This window comes from Denticeps clupeoides, chromosome 9 (assembly GCF_900700375.1).
Source record: "Denticeps clupeoides chromosome 9, fDenClu1.1, whole genome shotgun sequence".
In the NCBI taxonomy this organism is placed as follows: domain Eukaryota; kingdom Metazoa; phylum Chordata; class Actinopteri; order Clupeiformes; family Denticipitidae; genus Denticeps; species Denticeps clupeoides.
Window position 1 is genome coordinate 277,976 of NC_041715.1, and position 21,232 is coordinate 299,207.

The 21,232-nt window shown below is 43.5% G+C and overlaps 2 protein-coding genes across 2 annotated transcripts; one reads left to right on the forward strand and one right to left on the reverse strand.

Moving 5' to 3' along the window:
• The first annotated feature begins 2 nt into the window (after positions 1 to 2).
• On the forward strand, positions 3 to 6,850 carry LOC114796656 (glutamate decarboxylase 1-like). The gene is made up of 17 exons (XM_028991056.1): positions 3 to 138; positions 360 to 428; positions 784 to 843; positions 2,087 to 2,236; positions 2,329 to 2,571; positions 2,655 to 2,745; positions 3,590 to 3,702; positions 3,768 to 3,883; positions 3,963 to 4,042; positions 4,301 to 4,355; positions 4,438 to 4,554; positions 4,707 to 4,771; positions 4,896 to 4,974; positions 5,055 to 5,204; positions 5,285 to 5,392; positions 6,095 to 6,184; positions 6,284 to 6,850. Exons 2-17 carry the CDS (start codon positions 380 to 382, stop codon positions 6,455 to 6,457), a joined length of 1,740 nt encoding a protein of 579 aa, XP_028846889.1. The 5' UTR covers positions 3 to 138; positions 360 to 379; the 3' UTR covers positions 6,458 to 6,850.
• Positions 6,851 to 12,165: 5,315 nt separating this feature from the next.
• Positions 12,166 to 18,166, reverse strand: LOC114796508 (serine/threonine-protein kinase tousled-like 1-B). Its single transcript, XM_028990708.1, is given in 20 exon segments — positions 12,166 to 12,877; positions 13,011 to 13,118; positions 13,273 to 13,384; positions 13,614 to 13,749; positions 14,007 to 14,176; positions 14,255 to 14,347; positions 14,556 to 14,647; positions 14,988 to 15,050; positions 15,052 to 15,070; positions 15,213 to 15,310; positions 15,630 to 15,696; positions 15,786 to 15,974; positions 16,103 to 16,239; positions 16,619 to 16,729; positions 16,941 to 17,033; positions 17,246 to 17,332; positions 17,433 to 17,528; positions 17,868 to 17,911; positions 17,983 to 18,044; positions 18,147 to 18,166. Coding segments are annotated over 14 exon segments (1,431 nt in total). The 5' UTR covers positions 16,646 to 16,729; positions 16,941 to 17,033; positions 17,246 to 17,332; positions 17,433 to 17,528; positions 17,868 to 17,911; positions 17,983 to 18,044; positions 18,147 to 18,166; the 3' UTR covers positions 12,166 to 12,757.
• Between the last annotated feature and the right edge of the window lie 3,066 nt (positions 18,167 to 21,232).

Below are 21,232 nucleotides of genomic sequence, written 5' to 3' on the forward strand. Positions count from 1 at the left end.
CACCAGCCGCAGCAGCAGAGTCGCGGGCGCGCGCTCCGGTTCTCACCCCGACGTGCACGCGCGGTACGCGCCGCGTAAAACTTGGCGTCTCCGAGTTGCGTCGTGACGGATTTACGCGCCGCTCGTGTTCAGCCGCAGGTACGAGACGGCATTTTTACTCCGGTTTTAGCCTCTTTTCACCTTATTTAATATGTAGTGTGATGATATCCGACCACCTGTACACCAGGCTGGTTCCGTTTTTACTGTAAAATATACTTTTTTATTTATACTCAATACTGGACTTGAACTCTTTATTCCGACATTCAGACTTCATTACAACATTCATTACAACATTTATTGTGAAATTGTGAATATTTCAGGAGTCCGGACCGGGAACGTGATGGCGGCTCCGGATCCCGACGCCTCGGATTTACCGGCGCGCCCGTCAAGTAGGTCCAATCCCGGATAAAAAAGGACGATGATGATTATTAATAACTAAACAATTATTATTATTATTATTATTACTATTATATTGTTATTATTATATTGTTATTGTTGTTCTTATTATTATCGTTATTATTATTATTATATTGTATTGTTATTGTATTGTTATTATTGTTGTTGTTATTGTTCTTCTTATTATTAATATTATTATATTGTATTACTATATTATTGTTGTTGTTGTTATTATTATTACTGTTATTCTCTCTGTTTAATATTAAAATGGTGTGTGATGAGGTGTAATGTAACGTTCTGTTCAGTTTTCTGCTGGATGATGAAGATGATGATGAGTTTTCTGCTCAGGTTATGACTGGAGCGGCGTGGCGCATGGATGCAGGAGGAAGCTGGGGATGAAGATCTGCGGTAAGAAAGCAAAAGAAATAAATTGCCGCCGTGGCGGTGTCCTGAGCACGTGCTGCTGGACGGTGTCCCCGTGGCGCCCCCTGCCGCCGGGACACTTCATTACCTTCCATGCACCGGGACGGAAATCCACACACGCACCCAGTCCCCCCAAAACCTGTACTCAGCAAAGTCACCACTTTTAAAACATATTCACTTCTATCTATATGAATAGAAATATCATTGATATAATTCGCTCAGTAAATTCAGAGTGTGTGTGGTGTGTGTCTGTGTGTTAGGTGTGTGTGGTGCAAATTACGTCTGTGCTTGTGTGTGTGTGTGTGTGTGTGTGTGTGTGCATATGATCTGTGTGGTGTGTATTATGTGTTTGTGTGTGTGTGTGTGTGCATATGATCTGTGTGGTGTGTATTATGTGTGTGTGTGTGTGTGTGTGTGTGTGGGCGTATATAAATGGATACTTTGCCGATTAACTAAGCGTTCAGGACTTTTTTGTCTATCTATCTTTCTTACTATCTTTTTATATTTCTTTCTTTCTTTTTATTGTTCTGACTTTCTATCTTTCTCTTTTCTTTCTTTCAATTTTTCTTTCTGTCTATTTTTTATCTCTCGTCGTCTGAAGGTTGTTTGTTGGTGGCTCGGTTCTAGAGCTATAGTACTCGGATTTTTTAGGATCTGACTCCTCAGTAATCATGTCTTGTGCTTGCTGTCTTTGCTGCTTTCTTTCTTTCTTTCTTTTTTTAATGCAGAGGTCTGTATCTTGCATACAGCGACAACATTGAAAAATTGCTTCTAAGCGCTGGCGCAAAATGACAATTTTTTTGATGGAATGTGGACCAATTTTAGATGCAAGATATATGATCAGATTTGGGGAAAATTAAATTTGTTCTACCTCTTTTTGTTTTTAGTTGGAATTCAGTATGAGAGTCACATGCGAGAGAGAACCGTCTTTTTTGGGGGTCTGTTCCCATCGCCCCACTTTACCTGCGAGTCACGTGCGGCTTCTGCGCCCAGTCAGATAAACCAGTTTATTCACCAGGAACCAGATTCATTAATGGACTGTGGTTCTTAAGTGGGTCATTGGTTCAGATTTGATGAACCTCAGTCCCTAATATCATAATATCATAACCAGTTCAAACTTTTTATATTTTCTTTATTTTGCTAATTATTACTTATTAGAGTTGCTGGAAGTCCATACTTGTGATAAATGGACACAGGTCTGGAACTTCTCTTGCGTTTTATCATTTAGGCTTCTTACAGAAGAGCAACAACCCAGATGAGAAGAGCAGCATCGTTGGAGCTTTTGACCAAGCGTCAACCCCCAGGAAGTTCCCGTCTGGGGAGAACGAGTCCCGGTTCAGGCGGAACGAGACCGATTTCTCCAACCTGTACGCCCGTGGTGAGCAGCCTGATGGAGCGCTAATGTAGTGCGGTCGAAACATCAATCAACCAATCAGTCAACAGTGAATGATGAGATGTTGTTCCTCACAGATTTATTACCTGCCAAAAATGGAGAGGAACCCACGATGCAGTTCCTGCTGGAGGTCGTGGAGATCCTCACGAACTACGTTCGGAAGACGTTCGACCGGTCCACAAAGGTTCTGGACTTCCACCACCCACACCAACTTCTGGAGGGGATGGAGGGCTTCAGCCTGGATCTGCTGGACCAACCTGAGTCTCTGGAGCAGATCCTGGTGGACTGCAGGGACACTCTGAAGTATGGAGTCAGGACAGGTGAGAACGAAATATAAAGAAGTTCTCACAGTAGGATCCAGGGCTGGGTGACCTTGCATTATTTAATTCTTTTATCTTCTCAGGTCACCCTAGGTTTTTCAACCAGTTGTCCACTGGACTGGACATCATTGGCCTGGCAGGGGAGTGGCTGACCTCCACAGCCAACACCAACATGTGAGTGGAGCAGCCATTCCTCCATCTATTTTTGCAGATCTTCATCAAATGAAATAAATCTAAGAATGCACCAGAAGCTGTAGTTTCTGATGTAGATGGTTCTGGGGATGTTCTGCGTAATTAATGCAACGTTCAGCGTGACTACGCTCTGTTCTCAGTGACAAAAGAACAGGTCACAGGCGATCAGGACCTTCATCATCCCCTTCACCTGAAGTCAGTGCTGAAAAGCAGCGATCCAAAAAGTAAAAAAATCGATTCTATCCAAGTCCAATATGGAGAACGGTGGCTTTTTAAGGATCAATGAGAATAGATGAGCATTTTGAGGCACCGATTCAGTTCTGAGGGGGATAACTGTGACCCACAGAGGTATTTATAGTTCATATTAAAATATGAAGACCGAGCTGAAGCCTGACATCAGGGGCCTTTATTATTTTTACTGCTGGCCTCGGATTTAGTAAAAGTATTCAGTTTTCCTTTATCATCCACTTCAAGTGCTCGACAAATCAATCAATCAATCAATCAATCAATCAATCAATCAATCAATCAATCAGCCTGTAGTGAATGATGAGTAGTTGAGGGGACTCTATGGATTGAAAGAAAGATGGACAGAGCCCACACAAAACTAACCAATGAGAATTGATCAGTCATTTTTATGGATATAAGATGTAGTGCAGTTTTAGAACTTGCTGGGCAGCATGTCATCTAAATATGAATTATACTGTATTTTATAGTAAAATATGCTTTTTAATTACATGCATTTATCTGTGGACTATCAGATTATTCGTAAAGAGTGTTGTTTGTAAATGTTAGCTGGTTGAGATGAGAGTACGGTTTTGGTTAATAGGTTCACCTACGAGATCGCCCCAGTGTTCGTCCTGATGGAGCAGATAACACTGAAGAAGATGAGGGAGATGGTTGGCTGGCCAGATGGAGAGGGAGATGGGATATTCTCACCAGGTGAGACTCCTCCAAATTCCTTTAAACGCCGTACGCCACTCATTGTTCTAATTTTCCCTCCACAGGGGGCGCCATTTCCAACATGTACAGCGTGATGATCGCTCGCTACAAGCATTTCCCCGAGGTCAAAACCAAAGGCATGACGGCCGCACCCAGGCTGGTCCTCTTCACTTCCGAGCACGTGGGTCTCGGCTCTCTTTACGTCCCTTTACTGTAAACGACATGTAGCTTAGTCTTTAGCGTAATCTCTTTACTTCCAGAGCCACTTCTCCATAAAGAAAGCCAGCGCCACTCTGGGTTTTGGGACAGAAAATCTGATTCTACTGAAAACTGACCAACGGTAGGTGGACACGGGAGGCTGGACTGCAAAAAGCAGTTGACTTCTCAATTCTAGATAGGACACAGCTTGACAAGGGCTACAAACATACTATTTAGCTACCTAAGAGTTAGGGAAAGTGATTGAGGCTTTTGGACAATTTACAATTACAGTAAAGCAGGACATTAGTCTGGTGAAGATAGAAGCTTCCTTTATTACGTGAAGAGCTTTTTAAGAAAAAAAAAAAATCAGCATCTAAAAAACACTTTGCCTTCTTATCAGGGGGAGGGTCATTCCAGATGATCTGGAAGCCAAAGTCATAGACGCCAAGCGAAAGGTGAATTTTTGGAAAGTCACACATCTGTAAGCCACTGTCTTCATAAGCGTTACTTTTACAGCTGCGGTTTTATTGGATTTAGGGATACGTGCCATTGTTCGTGAACGCCACCGCCGGCACCACGGTGTACGGCGCATTCGACCCCATTAATGAGATTGCTGACATCTGTGAGAAACACAACATTTGGCTGCATGTGGACGTAAGTGAGAATTCTGCAAATGTCCCGTCAGTCGGAGGTGTAGAAAACCTATGGGCGTGGTCCCAAGACGGTTTATATAGCGAAACCCACTGATTCCTGCGTGAACATGATGAGATGTGTGAATGTGGGAGGGACTCCGTTATCTCCTTTAGGGAGCTTGGGGAGGTGGACTGCTGATGTCCAGGAAGCACAGACACAAGCTCAGTGGCATTGAGAGGTATGTCAAACATCTCATACGATGTCTGGAGTTGCGGGAGGACAAATTCATAGCACACATGATTCATAGAAAAGTGATTTCTGTGGACCACGGGGCATTGTAAAAACGACTGTAAATGTTGCAGGGCTAACTCAGTGACCTGGAATCCACACAAGATGATGGGCGTTCCGCTGCAGTGCTCTGCCGTCCTCGTACGCGAGCGGGTGGGACACCAGACACGACACGTGTCCACATGCGGCCACTGACATGCAGCCGGACTGAAGTTTCTGGGTCTGCTTTTCAGGGTCTTCTGCAGGGCTGCAACTCCATGTGCGCAGGATACCTCTTCCAGCCAGACAAACAGTACGACGTCACCTACGACACGGGAGACAAGGCCATCCAGTGTGGCCGGCATGTGGACATCTTTAAGTTCTGGCTGATGTGGAAAGCAAAGGTTGGTGTATTCTGTGTGTGTGTGTGTGTGTGTGAAGGCATGCATTTGTTCTTAAGTTGTATTTTTTTCCTCTCTGCCAGGGAACAGAAGGGTTCGAGCAGCACATCGACCGCTGCCTGGAGCTCTCCACGTATCTCTACCAGAAAATCAGGAACCGGGATGGGTATGAGATGGTGTTCGAGGGAGAGGTGAGACTCTTCGCACCTTTTCTTTTTCTTAAATAGAAAAAAAAAAATCAATTTCCGTTTATCAGACATTTTCGAAATGCAGGGACCTGTGGCACATGTCAGATATTTAATGAATATAAAACAGGTCCCGCTAAGGAAAATGAAAGTGTGTGGGGTTTTTTTTTTTGGTGGGATGAAACTGGTGCAATTCATCAGTTTCAGTAATTCAGTTTTGATTACTACATTTATATTGAAAACAATACTAGGGCTACCAGTCAATGAAGAACAAGTTAATCCAATATTAGACAAAAATTCATTAGTTTCTTACAAAAATAATCACGGATAGCAGCGATAAATTCTCTCGGTTTACATATATTTTTCCGGTCAAGATTTATGCAATTTATGCATTTATGCAGTTTTCTGGAGCGCATTGGCCAATCAGTCAGGTTTATTGTGTTGCCACGAGCGAAAAACCAACAATTGTGTACGTCTGTGTGCTCCCTAAACGTAAGTGCAGCAATGAACGTGTTTACTTACGGAAATAAATACGGCAATTTTGGCAACGCTAGCACATAATTCCCGATCCTGCTGTTACTGTTGTGCATTACATAATATAGTTGTTTTTACATGTATTAACTGCATAAACAACCCTGCGCCCGACTTGGAGTTGTTGGTAAAGATATCTTTTCTCATCTGAATTTCTTTGTCTTTTGTTTCCCGTAGCCTCAACATACGAACATCTGTTTCTGGTACGTTCCACCAAGCCTGCGTGGATTACGCGATGTAGAGGAGCGCAGGCAGAGGTTACACAAGGTAAACATCATGATCTTCAGATCTTCTACATTTCAATACTGTCTGACAGAACGTCCCATCAAAACAGTGGGCGGGACTTCTCTTTCCTTTCCAAAACAGGTAGCCCCCAAGATCAAAGCGATGATGATGGAGTCTGGGACGACCATGGTGGGCTACCAGCCTCAGGGAGACAAGGTCAACTTCTTCCGCATGGTCATCTCCAACCCCGCGGCCAACAGGTCAGACATAGACTTCCTGATCGACGAGATTGAGAGGCTGGGCCAGGACTGTTAGAGCCCAGGGAAGCGGTGGTCTTTGTCCTTTTATGTATGTTGCTGAGCAGCTGGTAGAGGACATGTGGCCAGTTTTCATGCCCTCAAAGTATAACAAACTTCATTGTCAAGTATTAATGGACGCGTCACTCTACGCCTGACATTGGTCCCCAAGGCAACTTTTAGCTGCCACATGTCAACCGTTCCTGATTTGTATTGCATTGATGGCCTTGGTCAGGCTTCCTGTAGATGGCGACGAGCAGAAGTCATCGTGAGTAGCAGGTACAGCAGGTTTAACGTGGTGTCCGTCGGTGTGATACTGCTGAAGGTCGTTCTAGCCGGCTCATGTACATCCTGTGCATATTGTTGTACGGTATTATTATCAGGCTTCTGTGGCCGTCCAACACTACGTATCACATCGTCTTTCATTCAGTTTCCATTAAATGATTGTTTATAGATGATTGGAAGATAATTTATTCTGATAACCAGACAATGTGTTCAAATGTGTATTTTTGAGTGTTTTTATGTTTATTTGGGAGCCAAATAAAAGAAATAGAACTGTAAGTGCTACTTGGAAATTCTGCAGATATTGTTTATTAGATGCGTATTAGATGTAAAATGTGATAAATATCAGATATGAGGTCTGTTTGCTGTAACTGCAACTTTTAATCAACAATCAATAAATTCTGTCAGTAAAGTTGCCAATATGCCGCCTAAAACGTTTAAAAATTAGCTTTTTATTCAGACAACAGATGTTTAATACGAGGTGTTTGTGTGTGTGTGTACATGTAAAAGAGGTACAAACTGGACATTATTATTATATTTTTTTTGTATAGAATCATGAAATTTTTATGCTAAAAATAATAATAATAATAATAATAATACATTGCTCTGATGGTTCTAGACTTTATAACTTGGCCCTTATGACATTTTAACTGAAAACATGTAATTGACTATAAAATAAAATGTAAAAAAAGGGGGTTCTCTTGCAAATTGGCTTCTTCTTCTTTTTCCCCAAAACCAGAAATTTGCTAAATCTCCTCCACAAAGAGGACAATGTGGAACATAATTTCACTCTGCTATGCAGATGCTGCTGTTTATTGGACAAGAATGTGAAAAAGTCCAGAAGAACATTAAGTCCAGTTGCAATGTGTGTGACAGTTCAGTCACTCAGGAGGGTGACAGCGAGGAGAAAGAATCTGTTCTTGTGTCGGCTGGTCCTGGTCTGCAGACTTCTGTATCTTCTGCCAGAGTCTGTGTCCAGGGTGTGCGGGATCTGTGATGATATTCACTGCTCGTTTCCTGGTTCTCGAGAGGAACAGGTCCGTACTGTGCATTCCAGTCTGTACCTGTGCCATACCAGCCGGTGATGGAGGAGCACAGGACAGACTGAATGACTGCAGTGTAGAACTGGATCAGCAGCTCCACTGGAAGACTGGACTTCTTCAGTTGCCTCAGGAAGTACATCCTCTGTTGGGTCTTTTTGAGGCTGGAGGAGATGTTGGTGTCTCACGTCAGGTCCTGGGAGATGGTGGCACCCAGGAACTTGAAGATCTCCACAGAAGACACTGGGCTGTCTGATATGGCGAGGGGAGCATGTGCACTGATGGGTTTGCAGCAGGTTCGCTTCATGTAAAGTGAACCAATACCCTTCATTGTTCTTATCAATCTGACACATTTAGACAGGAAGAAAGAGTCGGTCGGGCTTCATAAATGTCATATTTACATGACTAATAATAAAGCTGCACGGCTTCTAGTTCAGCCTGACTGAGGTCACATATGTAAAACTGTGGAATGATAAAAATGCCACAAATCAGTGGAGCAACCTGAATGAAGTTCTAGTCCCAGCATGCCTGTGCGGCAGAAGATGAATTATCTGGTTGAGGTGTGCTGCGAGGTAGAGAAAGTAACGACTCTGTCTGAAGCCAGTCGGCGGGTTTGTGGGGGTAATGATGCTTCCCTGGAAGCGGGGCGCTGGGTGCAGCGGGCCCAGAATTGCATTAAGGGCATGGTCAGCCATGGGGAACAGGAAACCACAGAAAAAAGCAATTTTACGGCACGGCTCATCCGAGGAGTCGAGTCTGTCGGGTTTTTCTGCATTAATGTCTATTCAGATCCCTGATGAAATGTCCCAGTAACTCAAATGCAGTAGAACCCTGCTGTCTGCAACAGTTAAATGTGACGTACTGTATTGAATTATAAGTACATCAATCCTGCTTTTTGGTTATTTTTTGGTTATTTAATTAAAATAGAACAAAATAGTCGATCATTGCATGAATAATATAGAACAATTTCTGCATCCTTGCAGGAATAGAATAGAATCCTACAGTTGTTTTTTGAATTATTAATTATTGCATGATTAGAATAGCTGTCAATTATTGCATCGTTGCACAATTAGAATGGAACAGTACTGTAGGTGACTGCATTACTGAATGAAAATGCAACATAATAAAATATAATGCAAATGCAACATAGATGAACATGGACGAATATATAATCATTGTAGAATGTTCTACCCCTGGAAGCAGCAGCAGCATCCCTCTCCATGCTCGTCCCTCAGATTACTCACCCTATTATAGGCATTTATCATAAAAGGCACCAGACTGTGATCTCTTGTTTTTTTCTGTGGGCAGCCAGTTACTCTTATCGGTACTCAGTAATGGAGGGGCGGAACGTCTCAGTTTTTTTATTTTCTTTTTATATATCCATATTAATCTGTATCTATCATTTGGTGCATGAAGTTATTTATTTTTATGTATAAGTCAAGTTTAGTGAGTTTAATTGAGGCAGTGGTGGCCTAGCGGTTAAGGAAGCAGCCCCCTAATGAGAAGGTCGCAGGTTCGAATCTCAAGGTGGCACTGAGGTGCCACTGAGCAAAGCACCGTCCCCACACACTGCTCCCCGGGCGCCTGTCATGGTGCCCACTGGTTAAATACGGAGGACACATTTCACCGTGTCACTGTGTGCTGCGCTGTTTCACTTCACTTTCACTTTCAATTAGACAAGCAGAGTGGCATTAATGTTTATTCTTCAGACTATAAAGCATAGACCATTTCATTAATGCCCCCTTTCATATGCATTTGGAACGTGCTGAACGCGGCTGTGCCACGTCTGCGTTGAAATGATTTCATGCATAAACACATTTGATGCCCGGGATGAAAGTAACGGGCTTCTGCTTTTAACGCCAGATCACAGGGCCGGGTAGGGCCTGTAATTGCATTTTGCATCTCTCCTTCACCAGCCGACACCACCCATTTCAATTACAGGCTTTATTAAACTTGGGAAATACCAGGCTTCACAAATAATCAGCTCATGCAATTTACTCTCTATGGGATCGGCAAAAGAAGCACAGACTGTGAAATAGCTGCTGTCTGACCCATCAGCAGTTCATATAAAACACACACACACACACACACACACTCTGCTTTTATCACAGCTCGTTGAACTGAAGTAAAAAGACAATACAGACTGTTGGGAGTCATATTTCTACTGTCCCCAGTCACTATTTTGATGTTCACGCCACCACGGCTTTATATGTACAGTAACACCAGATTTGAAATATATTTTATATTTTACATTTTACATTTACTGCATTTACCAGACGCCCTTATCCAGAGCAACTTACAGTCAGTAGTTACAGGGACAGTCCCCCCCTGGAGACACTCAGGGTTAAGTGTCTTGCTCAGGGACACAATGGTAGTAAGTGGGGTTTGAACCTGGGTCTTCTGGTTCACAGGCGAGTGTGTTACCCGCTAGGCTACTACCACCTATATTTTACTGTTTAGTAGAGGTTTAGCTGCCTGCAATGTGGTGTAATGCCACTCTGTACCACTCGAGGCGACAATGAGTTAAGGTCGACCTCAGTCCAACATCAGCTCACGATGAAGCTACGGACCCTTTCTTGTTATAGTTGGTTATAAATCATACAATGTTGATAACTCCATTAACCAGGTCCTGCTGAGCTCTTCATTCATATTTCTCTGAAAATAAAAAAACAGGCTAAATAGGTATATTTGAGTTTGCATTCTCTCTGAATATGAAATAATCTGTTTCCAGCAGAACCACGCCCATCTTGGTCTGAGGAATTCTGTAGAAGCTCGATGAAATCTAGAAATAAAGACTTTCACTCATAAATATGAAACATTTAAAATGTTATTTGAAAGTGAAGTGATTGTCATTGTGAAACTCTGCAGCACAGCACACGGTGACATGGTGAAACGTGTCCTCTGTATTTAACCATCACCCTTGGTGACACTGGGCACCATGACAGGCACCCGAGGAGCTGTGTGTGGGGACGGTGCTTTGGTGGTTCGAACCAGTCCTCCTCCTTACCCGCCATTTATATCAGGCCACCACTACCGCCAATTAGAATGGCCGAGCAGAAATTCCTGTGGAATAATTATGAGGAAAAAACTTTAATAATTTTATGTAATACATTAATATGTTAATCTGAGTTGATTGTTAATCTCTTAAAATATACAGTTTATAATATTGCATAGAATATTACATACATTAAAATGCTAATTTAATAATCTATGTAATTTACAATATATATGTTCAAATGTTATATATATATAAAGCACTCGTTCTCTGGCCTAAAGGACATTTTTTCTGTCCTCGCAGTCAATCCCAGGCTATTCACCATCCAATTATGAAGGGTAATGACCTGTCAAACAGTTTATACGCCTTTAATAAAAATCCTCCTGAATTCGAGAGGAAGTGAGATGAATTCTGCGCAGCCAACAAGGTGCAGAAGAGCTGAGACGCAGCTGATGAGGGGTGGACGTCTGGGCGACACGGGCGGGTCAGAAGGTCGTGGAGAGAGTGACTGGTGGTAAATCTTCACTGAAGACACTATGACCCTGAGAGCGCCGGCAATGGCCAAGATTTACAGTGTCCGGTCGTGAACGATGATGACAGCACAACGCAGGTCTGATTTCTCTCCACACAAAGTGCTGGGCGAAGACAACAATAAAGCGTGCAGAACACTTCTGGCTCAGAAACGAGGCCCAACATCTCATGGTCTGACATTAACAATGGATTTCACTTCAGCACAGATCCAGAAGCCATTTCCAGGACTGCTGATATTGCAGGTAATGTCCTCACGTCCTCAAGTCCCCTGGTGTCATTTACACCGGGGAGTCTGGGCTCCTCACGGAACCTACCAGAGAAACGATTCTAACTGGGACTCTTATAAAGCGAGGAGCCTGATGTAGGCTTAATTCTGACTTAGATGATAAATGGTATTATTGAACATTTGAATATGTATGATATAAATTTAACATGATAAGGACGCTAGAGGGCGACAACTGCATGGATATCCCTATAAATTCATAATTAAAATATCAACTAAAATCACTTAAATGGATCAAGGGTAACGAACACTTTTTATTCCATTTTCTGCTGTTCGCTCTGGATGGTAGCGAACAGTTATTAATAGTCTTCTTAATATCAGTAATAATAATAATAATAGTAAAGCTTTAACACAATTTGTAGGATCATTAGTTGGTAGATGTCCTGCCTGGTGCAGAATATTCACCTGCAGATGGCACAATAGCACAAAAAAAGACTAACAAAAAAGATCCATAAAAACCTTTTGTCGTATGGTGTGTTCAGCAGACAGATTAAAACCGGCCTGTTTACAGCGGTGAAATATTACATCTGACTGCACTTCCAGACCCGTGATGCCGACGGGCGAAAAATCGTGAAAACAGGAAGATCACAAGCTTGTGTTATGAAGTTACGTCCTGGCATTTATTCTCTTGAATTCTTTTAACAGAACTGTACAATTGGAACCCAAAGTAGATCATACATAATTTTTCATTTAAAAGAGCAGCATCAAAAGCATAAAAAAGCCTCCAGGAAACAAGAACTTACAATGAGGCAGTGAAAAAGAAACCTGGTAAAAACTCTGTACATAATGGTCATTTTGAAATACTGTATTTGAGATTAAGGTAACGTACAGCAAATATACATTTAACCTCTGGATGGGATTCCTCATTATTATTAATATTATTCATTTGAACTCTTCCTGCGTAGGATTCTCTACATTTGGTTATTTTGGAGCATTTGACATTACTGTCCGGGCTACATGACTATAGACGGCATTTCCTGTTTTACATTCTCAGAGCAAGACGATAAATAAAATGATCCTCGTGATCGATTCCCAGAACCTCTTGAGTAGAGGAAGCGCCTCCCCAGAACCGACAGCCTCGGCGCGATGAGGACAAACACGTCACATTTCTAATTATCCATCTTATTTCTTCATTTGCCAGTAAAACAGCAGCACGTCCGCGCTCTCCGTGGCCTCGGCGGATTCCTCTCAACACGAGATGATGCTGGAGGAGGCGGGACTGGAGCTGGAGCGTCTCATGTGCGGCAGCAGGTACGAGTCGTGGACGCGGTCCTCCTTCCTGTAGGCCAGGCAGCGACGGATAAAGGCCTGGGGACACAACACATGATATAACGGAAAAATCCCATTCCAATTCGATTTAGACTTATTCACCTTAATATCTTACGAGGTTAAAAACGACCTTTAACTGTCTGCAGCACAAGACCCCACAACACAGTCTCACCTTCGCTTCATTACTGGCCACAGGTTTGACAGGAAACTGGACCTCGGTGGCCTTGAGAATAGTGTTTTCCTGCAGAATGTCCTGTTGAGACTGGTTATGACCAAAGGGCTGCAGGGCGTGGAGCAAATAAATATTAATACATTTTAATAACAATAAAGGACTTCTGATAAACTCCCAAACAACAATACAATAGCAAGGACGAGCCTTGCTGGGTTTTAAAAGGTTCCTACGCAGCACCTTTATATGAGGGGAACGCGCTTACTTTTCTCCCATAAAGACACTGGAAAAAAATGACGCCCACGGACCACACGTCCACATTACTGGAGATCTTTGGAGGCTCCTTACCGATGACAAAGCACTCTGGAGGCAAGTACCTTGACAAAGCAGATATGTAAAAAGAAAAAGAAATTCATTTCATTAATATTCACCTACTGATGTAAATTAATGTAAAGCAGCTGGGTTTCAAAGACCTGAAGAGCCATTCCGACTCCTAAATATCATTATTGCTGCACATTTCTGATAATGAAGCAAATTTGAACTTAATTATCTATGTTGATTCTGAAATCTTTACATACCATTTATATTTATTTGTAATTGCCTCACCAGTAAGTGCCAGCTCCCTGTGAGGTCAGATCTATGCCATCCACCCCGTAATTCTCGTCATCCATGATTTTGGACAAACCGAAGTCTGTGATTTTGATCTCACCGCAGGCCGTTCCATCCACCAGGAGGATGTTGCCTGAAGCCGAGAATGAAAAGAAACTTTAGCTGGAATCATGTGACTTCACATAAATTTCATGATCAATTTATTTGCATTACAACGAGCTGCCATTTAATGAACATTCCAGGAAATGTGACTTTCTGCATTGGGGACCAAAGTGGGTGATGTGCAATATCTACAGGGCTTGTATACAAAGTTACAACTCATTTACATTCTTACAATCCTTACATGAATCTTAATACACAATGATGCTTGATAACGGCATTCATGATGACCTGGTTTGAGATCATAATGTATAATGGGAGGTCTGATCTGGTTCAGGTAGCGCAGCGCATTGACGATCTGCATGACGATGGAGCGTGCTTCCTTCTCCGACACCAGCTTGTGCTGTTTCATGTAGAAGTTCAGGTCGTTGCCTTCACAGTATTCCAGAACGGTGCAGAATCTGGGCCAGAAGAACCAGAAGTCAGTGAGGTGAGTGACGAGCCTTTTCATTGGTGCGAGTGGTGCGGTGGTGACGCACGTGTCCGTGTCCAGCGAGAAGTAGTCAAACAACTTGACTATTCTGGGATGGTCCAGCTGCTTGTGGATTCTGTACTCCCTGCAGGCGTGTCTGCTGGGAATAGAAGGTGTTACTGAGAGAGAGAGAGAGAGAGAGAGAGAGAGAGAGAAAATAAATGACAGCAGACAGCGCTGGAGGGGACACTGCATATCCAAACATTTCCCAGACGGAGCGGAATAGCAAGAAATCCCAATCGGAATTCATTTTAAAAAGCATTAACTTTCATGATGTGAGCAGCAATAAAAACAAGAGGCTGACATACTCGTGGTAGTTCTCCTTCTTCTCCTCCCTCCAGTTCTTGTTGAGTTGGTGGATCTTCACAGCGACGTAACGCTGTTCAAACATGTCAAAAGCCTGTCAGGGGCAGAGTATGGATGGAGAGTAATAGGTCAGCAAATACTGCAATAATAATAATATAAATAATAATAATAACAACAATAATAACAGAGATGAGAAAAAGGAAGGAAATTCCTGACGTAGGTCAAATCGCCCTATTTTATTGTACTATTACATCTTAAAAACATTTTTAAAAAAACGAATTTCCACCAAATTGAGGAATTTCACCGTATACACACACAGACACACACGTTAAGTCAGCGTTTCAGCTGAATGTTGGTGAAGGTGACATGGGCGGCCGTCACTCCACATGATGTCCTGCACAGATGGCAGCTTTTTACCCTTCACCCCTTCCCACCTTGCAAACTTCGCTGAAGCCTCCTCTTCCGAGAAGATGCAGCAGCAGATACCTCTCGTTCAAAAGTCGGTTGCTCTTTAAACCTCAAAACAAACCAAAGCCGAAATGTTAATAACTTTAAATGCGGTACAGGAGATATTCCTGATAAAGACTTGCAATAAACCAAACACACGTTATACACAATATATTATTAATAGGCGGTGCTGTGTGTGCGGCGAGACTCACTGTGAACTGTCTTCATTGTTTATTCTCTTAAGCTCCTGAATGTGAAGATTCCGCACTCTCTCCAAATGTTCCAGCTCTGCCTGAATTTCTGCTTCTTCCTATGAATGATTTACACACAGAGGGGCTTCAACTATGAGGAAAAAACAGCTCATGGAAATTCACTTCTCCTTGCCTCACCCATCTCAATATTAAATATTAATGCGCCACTTGACAGAACATCTGTCTAGGTCTTTCCTCTGGAGGCTGGTCACCAGGGACAAATAAATGTACACTTATAATAAAAAATATTATTTTACTTATAAAATGTCAAATTAAAATTATAATAAATACATTAAATAATAATACATTTTATCAGAATAGGTGGGAGGGATGTTTTACTGACTGGACCGCAGCGGTCTGGCCGGATTGTGCACCAACCTTTTTAAGATGGCCGAGTCGCAGCTTGGAGATTTCCTCCTGTTCATGGTACTCTGCTACGGTCAGGCTTTGGAGAGAAGAAAAAAAAAAAAAAAGAGCGATGGTTCATTAATTGTTGATTTTAATAATTGAGCTAGATTATGACGGCTGACATACAGCTGGGGTAGGCTGGGTTTGAGTAATGGGTCGCTCTCGGACCCGTTGACTGTCTTGGCTTTGCGCTGCTTTGGTTCAGAGTTGCTGGTGGGGATCTGGGCGCTGCTGGCTGACGGAGGTTTCCTCTTGGTCAGGAGCTTCCTCTGCCTCTCGATGTCCTCCCTTTGCTGATTGATCCTCTCCTGATGCCTTCATCAATATAAACCACATGGCAAAACCAAATAAAACACAAAATGTCCAATACCAGGCAAAACAACATGAGTAAAGGATCATGATTGTTCAAGAGTATAGTAAAAGTGAAGGGTGGGGTTTGTTACTTTACGAGGTTCTGGAAGGCGTAGCCGTCGGTCCACTGCTTGGTGAAGGGGGCGCCATGCCTCACTGTGGTGAAGTGGCCCAGGCGGAGTCGGTCCCGCATGCTCTTCTCGCGACACGCCTTCTTCTCCTGGGTGCTCTGGAACACACAGGCATGAAATTAATTTTCCCAGAATTCAGAACTAGTCCTAAAAAATAAAAATCACAAACAACAGAGGATTGTGTAAAATGTCTTGTAAGATGTCTTGTTTACTGTACGCTCACATGTACAATTGAAGGTGGGCGTGTCTGCCATGCAGGAAGCACAAGAGCGGCAACCAACCTTGACAACAACATAGCTGCTTAACTTATAATGCAACATTCACAAAACATTCATGTCATTTGGTAATAAATGATTTATCAAATATTTCATTGTGTTGTCTAGAGCACATTGTACTTGTGCAGCACGGACTCACGGCTTCCAGATGGTTTATTATTGTCTATTTCTCCTGCATAAAGAAAAGCGAGTCAAATCGTACCTTTTCAACAAGCAGCTTCTTGCTCATGGTGATGCACTTTTTCAAACGTTCCTTGTACTTTTCAAGTAATTTCTGCTGGTCGTCTCTTGGTCTCCTGAGATCGCAGTTTGCCTGGGAAGATGATAAATTATGTTTTTGAGGTGGAGATTTTGGACCGTATGTCTGTGATGACCCTGGCCCTGCTGCATCTGCGCTTCTTCACATTGCGTTCATCAATCAACTAACTGGGCCACTTCCACATTAACGGGGCTCCACTAATAAACTCCGTGGCGGAGCGGGCGGGGCGGGCGGAGTTTCAGCTGACAATTCCTTTTTTCCTCACCCGAAGCAAATCATCTATTCGACCTTCTTTCTTCTCCAAGTCAAGGTCCTTGTTGCTTTCGAGGGCAGCCAGTTTGAGGGCGGTAAGATCCGTCTGCAGAGAAAAGAAAGAAAAGATGACACACGCTGGATTATTTACGTAGAAACCAACTTTCATAAAAAAACGCGCTGCAAAAAAGCACGTAGAAAAGTAGGCAACGTTAGGCTGCTTTAATCTGCAAAAGTAAATACAAATCTTTTGGTAATGGAGAGATTTGTTGTCGAGATTGCTTTACCACCTAATACAGGTCAGAGGTCAAGACACACCTGAACACATCTGACCAGCAGCTCCTTTGGATGGATCACGTGGTCCCTGAAAGACAGGCCGGTCGGGGAAGAGCTGTTCCGTCGTATCTGTGGCAGGAGAGAAGTCAGGTCAACGCTGATGTGCTGTGACATCGGAACAGTGAGGGGGCAGATGGGAGAAACCCGGGGTCGAGGGGGCGGGGCGTACCAGGCAGCTCGAAGTGGAGAGGGAATGCGAGTTCTGCGGGGATCGTAATGCCGACGGGACACCCCTCACAGGACTGGAGCCATTACCTCCCTGGAGCTAGAGAGGGAAATAATGAGGACAACCATGTTTAATAAGGGTTCCAAACAAAGTCACTCTGTGGTCAGACAACAACAACAACATTTATTTCTTATATCACCCAAAATCACATACAGTACGTCTCAATGGGCTTTGACACCCCAACACACTTGACCCTTCTGCACACAAGGAAAAACTCCACACAAAAAAACTCAAAAGGAAGACTAATCTACAAAAAACTTTGTTGTCCTGTCCACATCCTATTTGAACTTTTCCAGCTTTATTACAAACAAGATCTGTCCAAATGAAGTATTTCTCTCCACACACCCAGCCAACTAAAACCCAGACAGGCGTACTCACGTCAACAGAATCACTCCTTCTGGGCCCCCGGACAGTAGACTTGGCTGTAACAAGAGATGAAACTTGAATAAAAATGACGGCAGGCCGTGGTGTTGGGTGGAGGAGGAGGCTTTACCCTGACCGCTCCGCTTTCCTCTTCCGGCCTCTGGAAGACTCGGAATGTTTCTTCTCGGGGCTCTAAAATGATAAAAAAGGAAATAAAAGCATCATCTAATAAACATGCAGCTCACACACACCACACTTGCAGAACTTCACAAAGCTATAGAAATATATATTTACTTAAAATTGAAACCTGGAGCATTTGTTGGTGTAGTAAGTCCAGTTCAATGCACTAATTAATGAACTAATTTAAAATATCAGTCAGGAATGCGAATCTGTTGACTGCTGCTGTAGTTTGCATGTGTGTGTGTAGTCTGTGTGTGTGTGTGTGTGTGTGTGAGTGAGTAGTCTGTGTGTGTAGTTTGTGTGTTTGTGGTCTGTGTGTGTGTGTGTGGGTAGTCTGTGTGTGTGTGTGTGTAGTCTGTGTGTAGTCTCTGTGTGTGTGTGTGTGTGTGTGTGTGTGTATATATATAGTCTGTGTGTGTGAGTCCAGGCTGACGCCCCCCGTGCTGCCGCTCACCCCGCCCGTGAAGCGCGTCTCCGGCACCTCCTGAGAGAGAGAGAGAGAGAGAGAGAGATGCGACCCCTACAAATTACACTAACAATATTATATTGCTCAACAACTACTACAGCTGATCAGCAGAAGGTAAATCTAGAGTTACGGTGTTTTCAAACCCTGACCACGCCCACTACCAACACCATCATGCAGGTTATCAGGCGCTTTAATTCCTAGTGAACGTGACCACGCCCACTACCAACACCAACATGCAGGTTATCAGGCGCTTTAATTCCTAGTGAACGTGACCACGCCCACTACCGACACCAACATGCAGGTTATCAGGCGCTTTAATTCCAGCGAACGTGACCACGCCCACTACCAACACCAACATGCAGGTTATCAGGCGCTTTAATTCCAGCGAACGTGACCACGCCCACTACCAACACCAACATGCAGGTTATCAGGCGCTTTAATTCCAGTTACCGTGACCACGCCCACTACCAACACCAACATGCAGGTTATCAGGCGCTTTAATTCCTAGTGAACGTGACCACGCCCACTACCAACATGCAGGTTATCAGGCGCTTTAGTTCCTAGTGAACGTGACCACGCCCACTACCGACACCAACATGCAGGTTATCAGGCTCTTTAATTCCTAGTGAACGTGACCACGCCCACTACCAACACCAACATGCAGGTTATCAGGCGCTTTAATTCCTAGTGAACGTGACCACGCCCACTACCGACACCAACATGCAGGTTATCAGGCGCTTTAATTCCTAGTGAACGTGACCACGCCCACTACCGACACCAACATGCAGGTTATCAGGCGCTTTAATTCCTAGTGAACGTGACCACGCCCACTACCAACACCAACATGCAGGTTATCAGGCGTTTTAATTCCTAGTGAACGTGACCACGCCCACTACCGACACCAACATGCAGGTTATCAGGCTCTTTAATTCCTAGTGAATGTGACCACGCCCACTACCGACACCAACATGTAGATCATCAGGCGCTTTAATTCCTAGTGAACGTGACCACGCCCACTACCAACACCAACATGCAGGTTATCAGGCGCTTTAATTCCTAGTGAATGTGACCACGCCCACTACCGACACCAACATGCAGATCATCAGGCGCTTTAATTCTTGAATTCTGACTGGTGAGCTCCTTGAAAATCTTCCACCAATACTTACTTCATTGGACTTTATATGTAGTATTACTATGTTAGTATTTCTGTACAGGAAATTCACAGAATGATATTAAAAATTGTGGCATAGTTTGAAGAAGAATGAAGGTGATAGTTGAAGTAGAGATGTTTGAAGCTCATAAAGACAGACAATGCAGACACCACCTCGAGGGAACTTGATTCCAGGGAGACCCAGACACCCTGCCCTTGGCTGGCCCGCCACCTTGTCTCCTGTCCCCGAAGGGCCCCGGCACGGTGCCCAGGGGTCTCTCACTGGAGATTATTAACACAGGCTGGTTCAGTGGGCCGAGGGCCAATCGCAGAGCTGCATATGCTTACTGATCTTCCGAGGCTTTCAGACTTGACCGAGACCAGAAACTGACGGCTCATGATTTATGAAGATCATAAGATTCCTGCCACATGTACATCAGGATATCAAAAAGAAACAAATACATTTAGAGAAAAAAAGCTCATAGATATTCTGTTATAGGAAGCACCACTAGACCGATTGTAATTTGCGCTACAAAGACTGCGAGACCCTTGACTCCACAAAAAATAACCGCAGGTACTCCAGTATAGCAATTCACGTCGTCCGCTAACGACGTCCGGCTACGCCGGTCGGAAATAACTAAAGATAATTTTATAGAGATGCTTGAACTGGCTAAAACAATGTCGGATAAAGTAATCTGCTCTGGCCCATTACCGCAGTTTCGGCGTAGCGATGAGACCTGTAGCTGCTCCTCGACATAAATCGCTGGTTGTCGGAGTGGTGTCCAAAAAATAAAGTGGGTTTTATTAATAACTGGCCAATATTTAGGGGGAAGCCTGGTCTTTTTGGGCGCGACGGCATCCACCCCAACTGGGCGGGCGCCACTCAGTTGTCTAAAAAATTGGCTCATAGTCTTAGAACCAAAAAACAAAACTGACTCGCCAGAGCCGAGACCAGGCAGCAGACAGACCGGCTAAACCGAGCGTCTGCCATTTGCGTAGAGCCGCCACCCAGCGTGTACAATATTGACACTGTGTCTGTACCTCGCTCTATTAAAACAAGAGATTCTACAAGAAACATTAATAAAACTCATAAATATGCTGACACTGTGTCTGTTCCACGGACTGGGCGGGGTGTCTGTTTCAGGAACTTACTACCCGTTACTATCACTCCTTCTGAACGTACCACCAGCACCCCCGACATAAGAATAGGATTATTAAATGTTAGATCCATTACACCTAAAACGCTCATTGTCAATGAAATGATTACAGATCAGGGGTTCGATGTACTGTGCCTGACCGAAACTTGGTTAAAACAAAACGAATTTGTAGCATTGAACGAGTCTAGTCCTCCTGGATACAGCTATGTACACCAACCTCGCTTAACTGGAAGAGGAGGTGGCGTCGCAGTAATTTATAAGGATAACCTCGGTATTACTCATAAACACGGACAAGGATTTAACTCTTTTGAGATTCTACAAACCAATATAACTCATGTAGTCTCACAAAATAAAAATCCTAAATTCATTCCATTGATTATTATTTACAGACACCCTGTACCTTATTCTGAGTTTCTTAGTGAATTTA

What these genes read in the sequence shown, in the direction of transcription:
- LOC114796656 (XM_028991056.1), top strand. Translation starts at nt 380, where the DNA reads ATGGCGGCTCCGGATCCCGACGCCTCGGATTTACCGGCGCGCCCGTCA. An exon ending in TCCTCTTCACTTCCGAGCAC is followed by an intron (nt 3,884 to 3,962) that starts GTGGGTCTCGGC and finishes CTTTACTTCCAG; the next exon opens with AGCCACTTCTCCATAAAGAA. An exon ending in ACATTTGGCTGCATGTGGAC is followed by an intron (nt 4,555 to 4,706) that starts GTAAGTGAGAAT and finishes TATCTCCTTTAG; the next exon opens with GGAGCTTGGGGAGGTGGACT.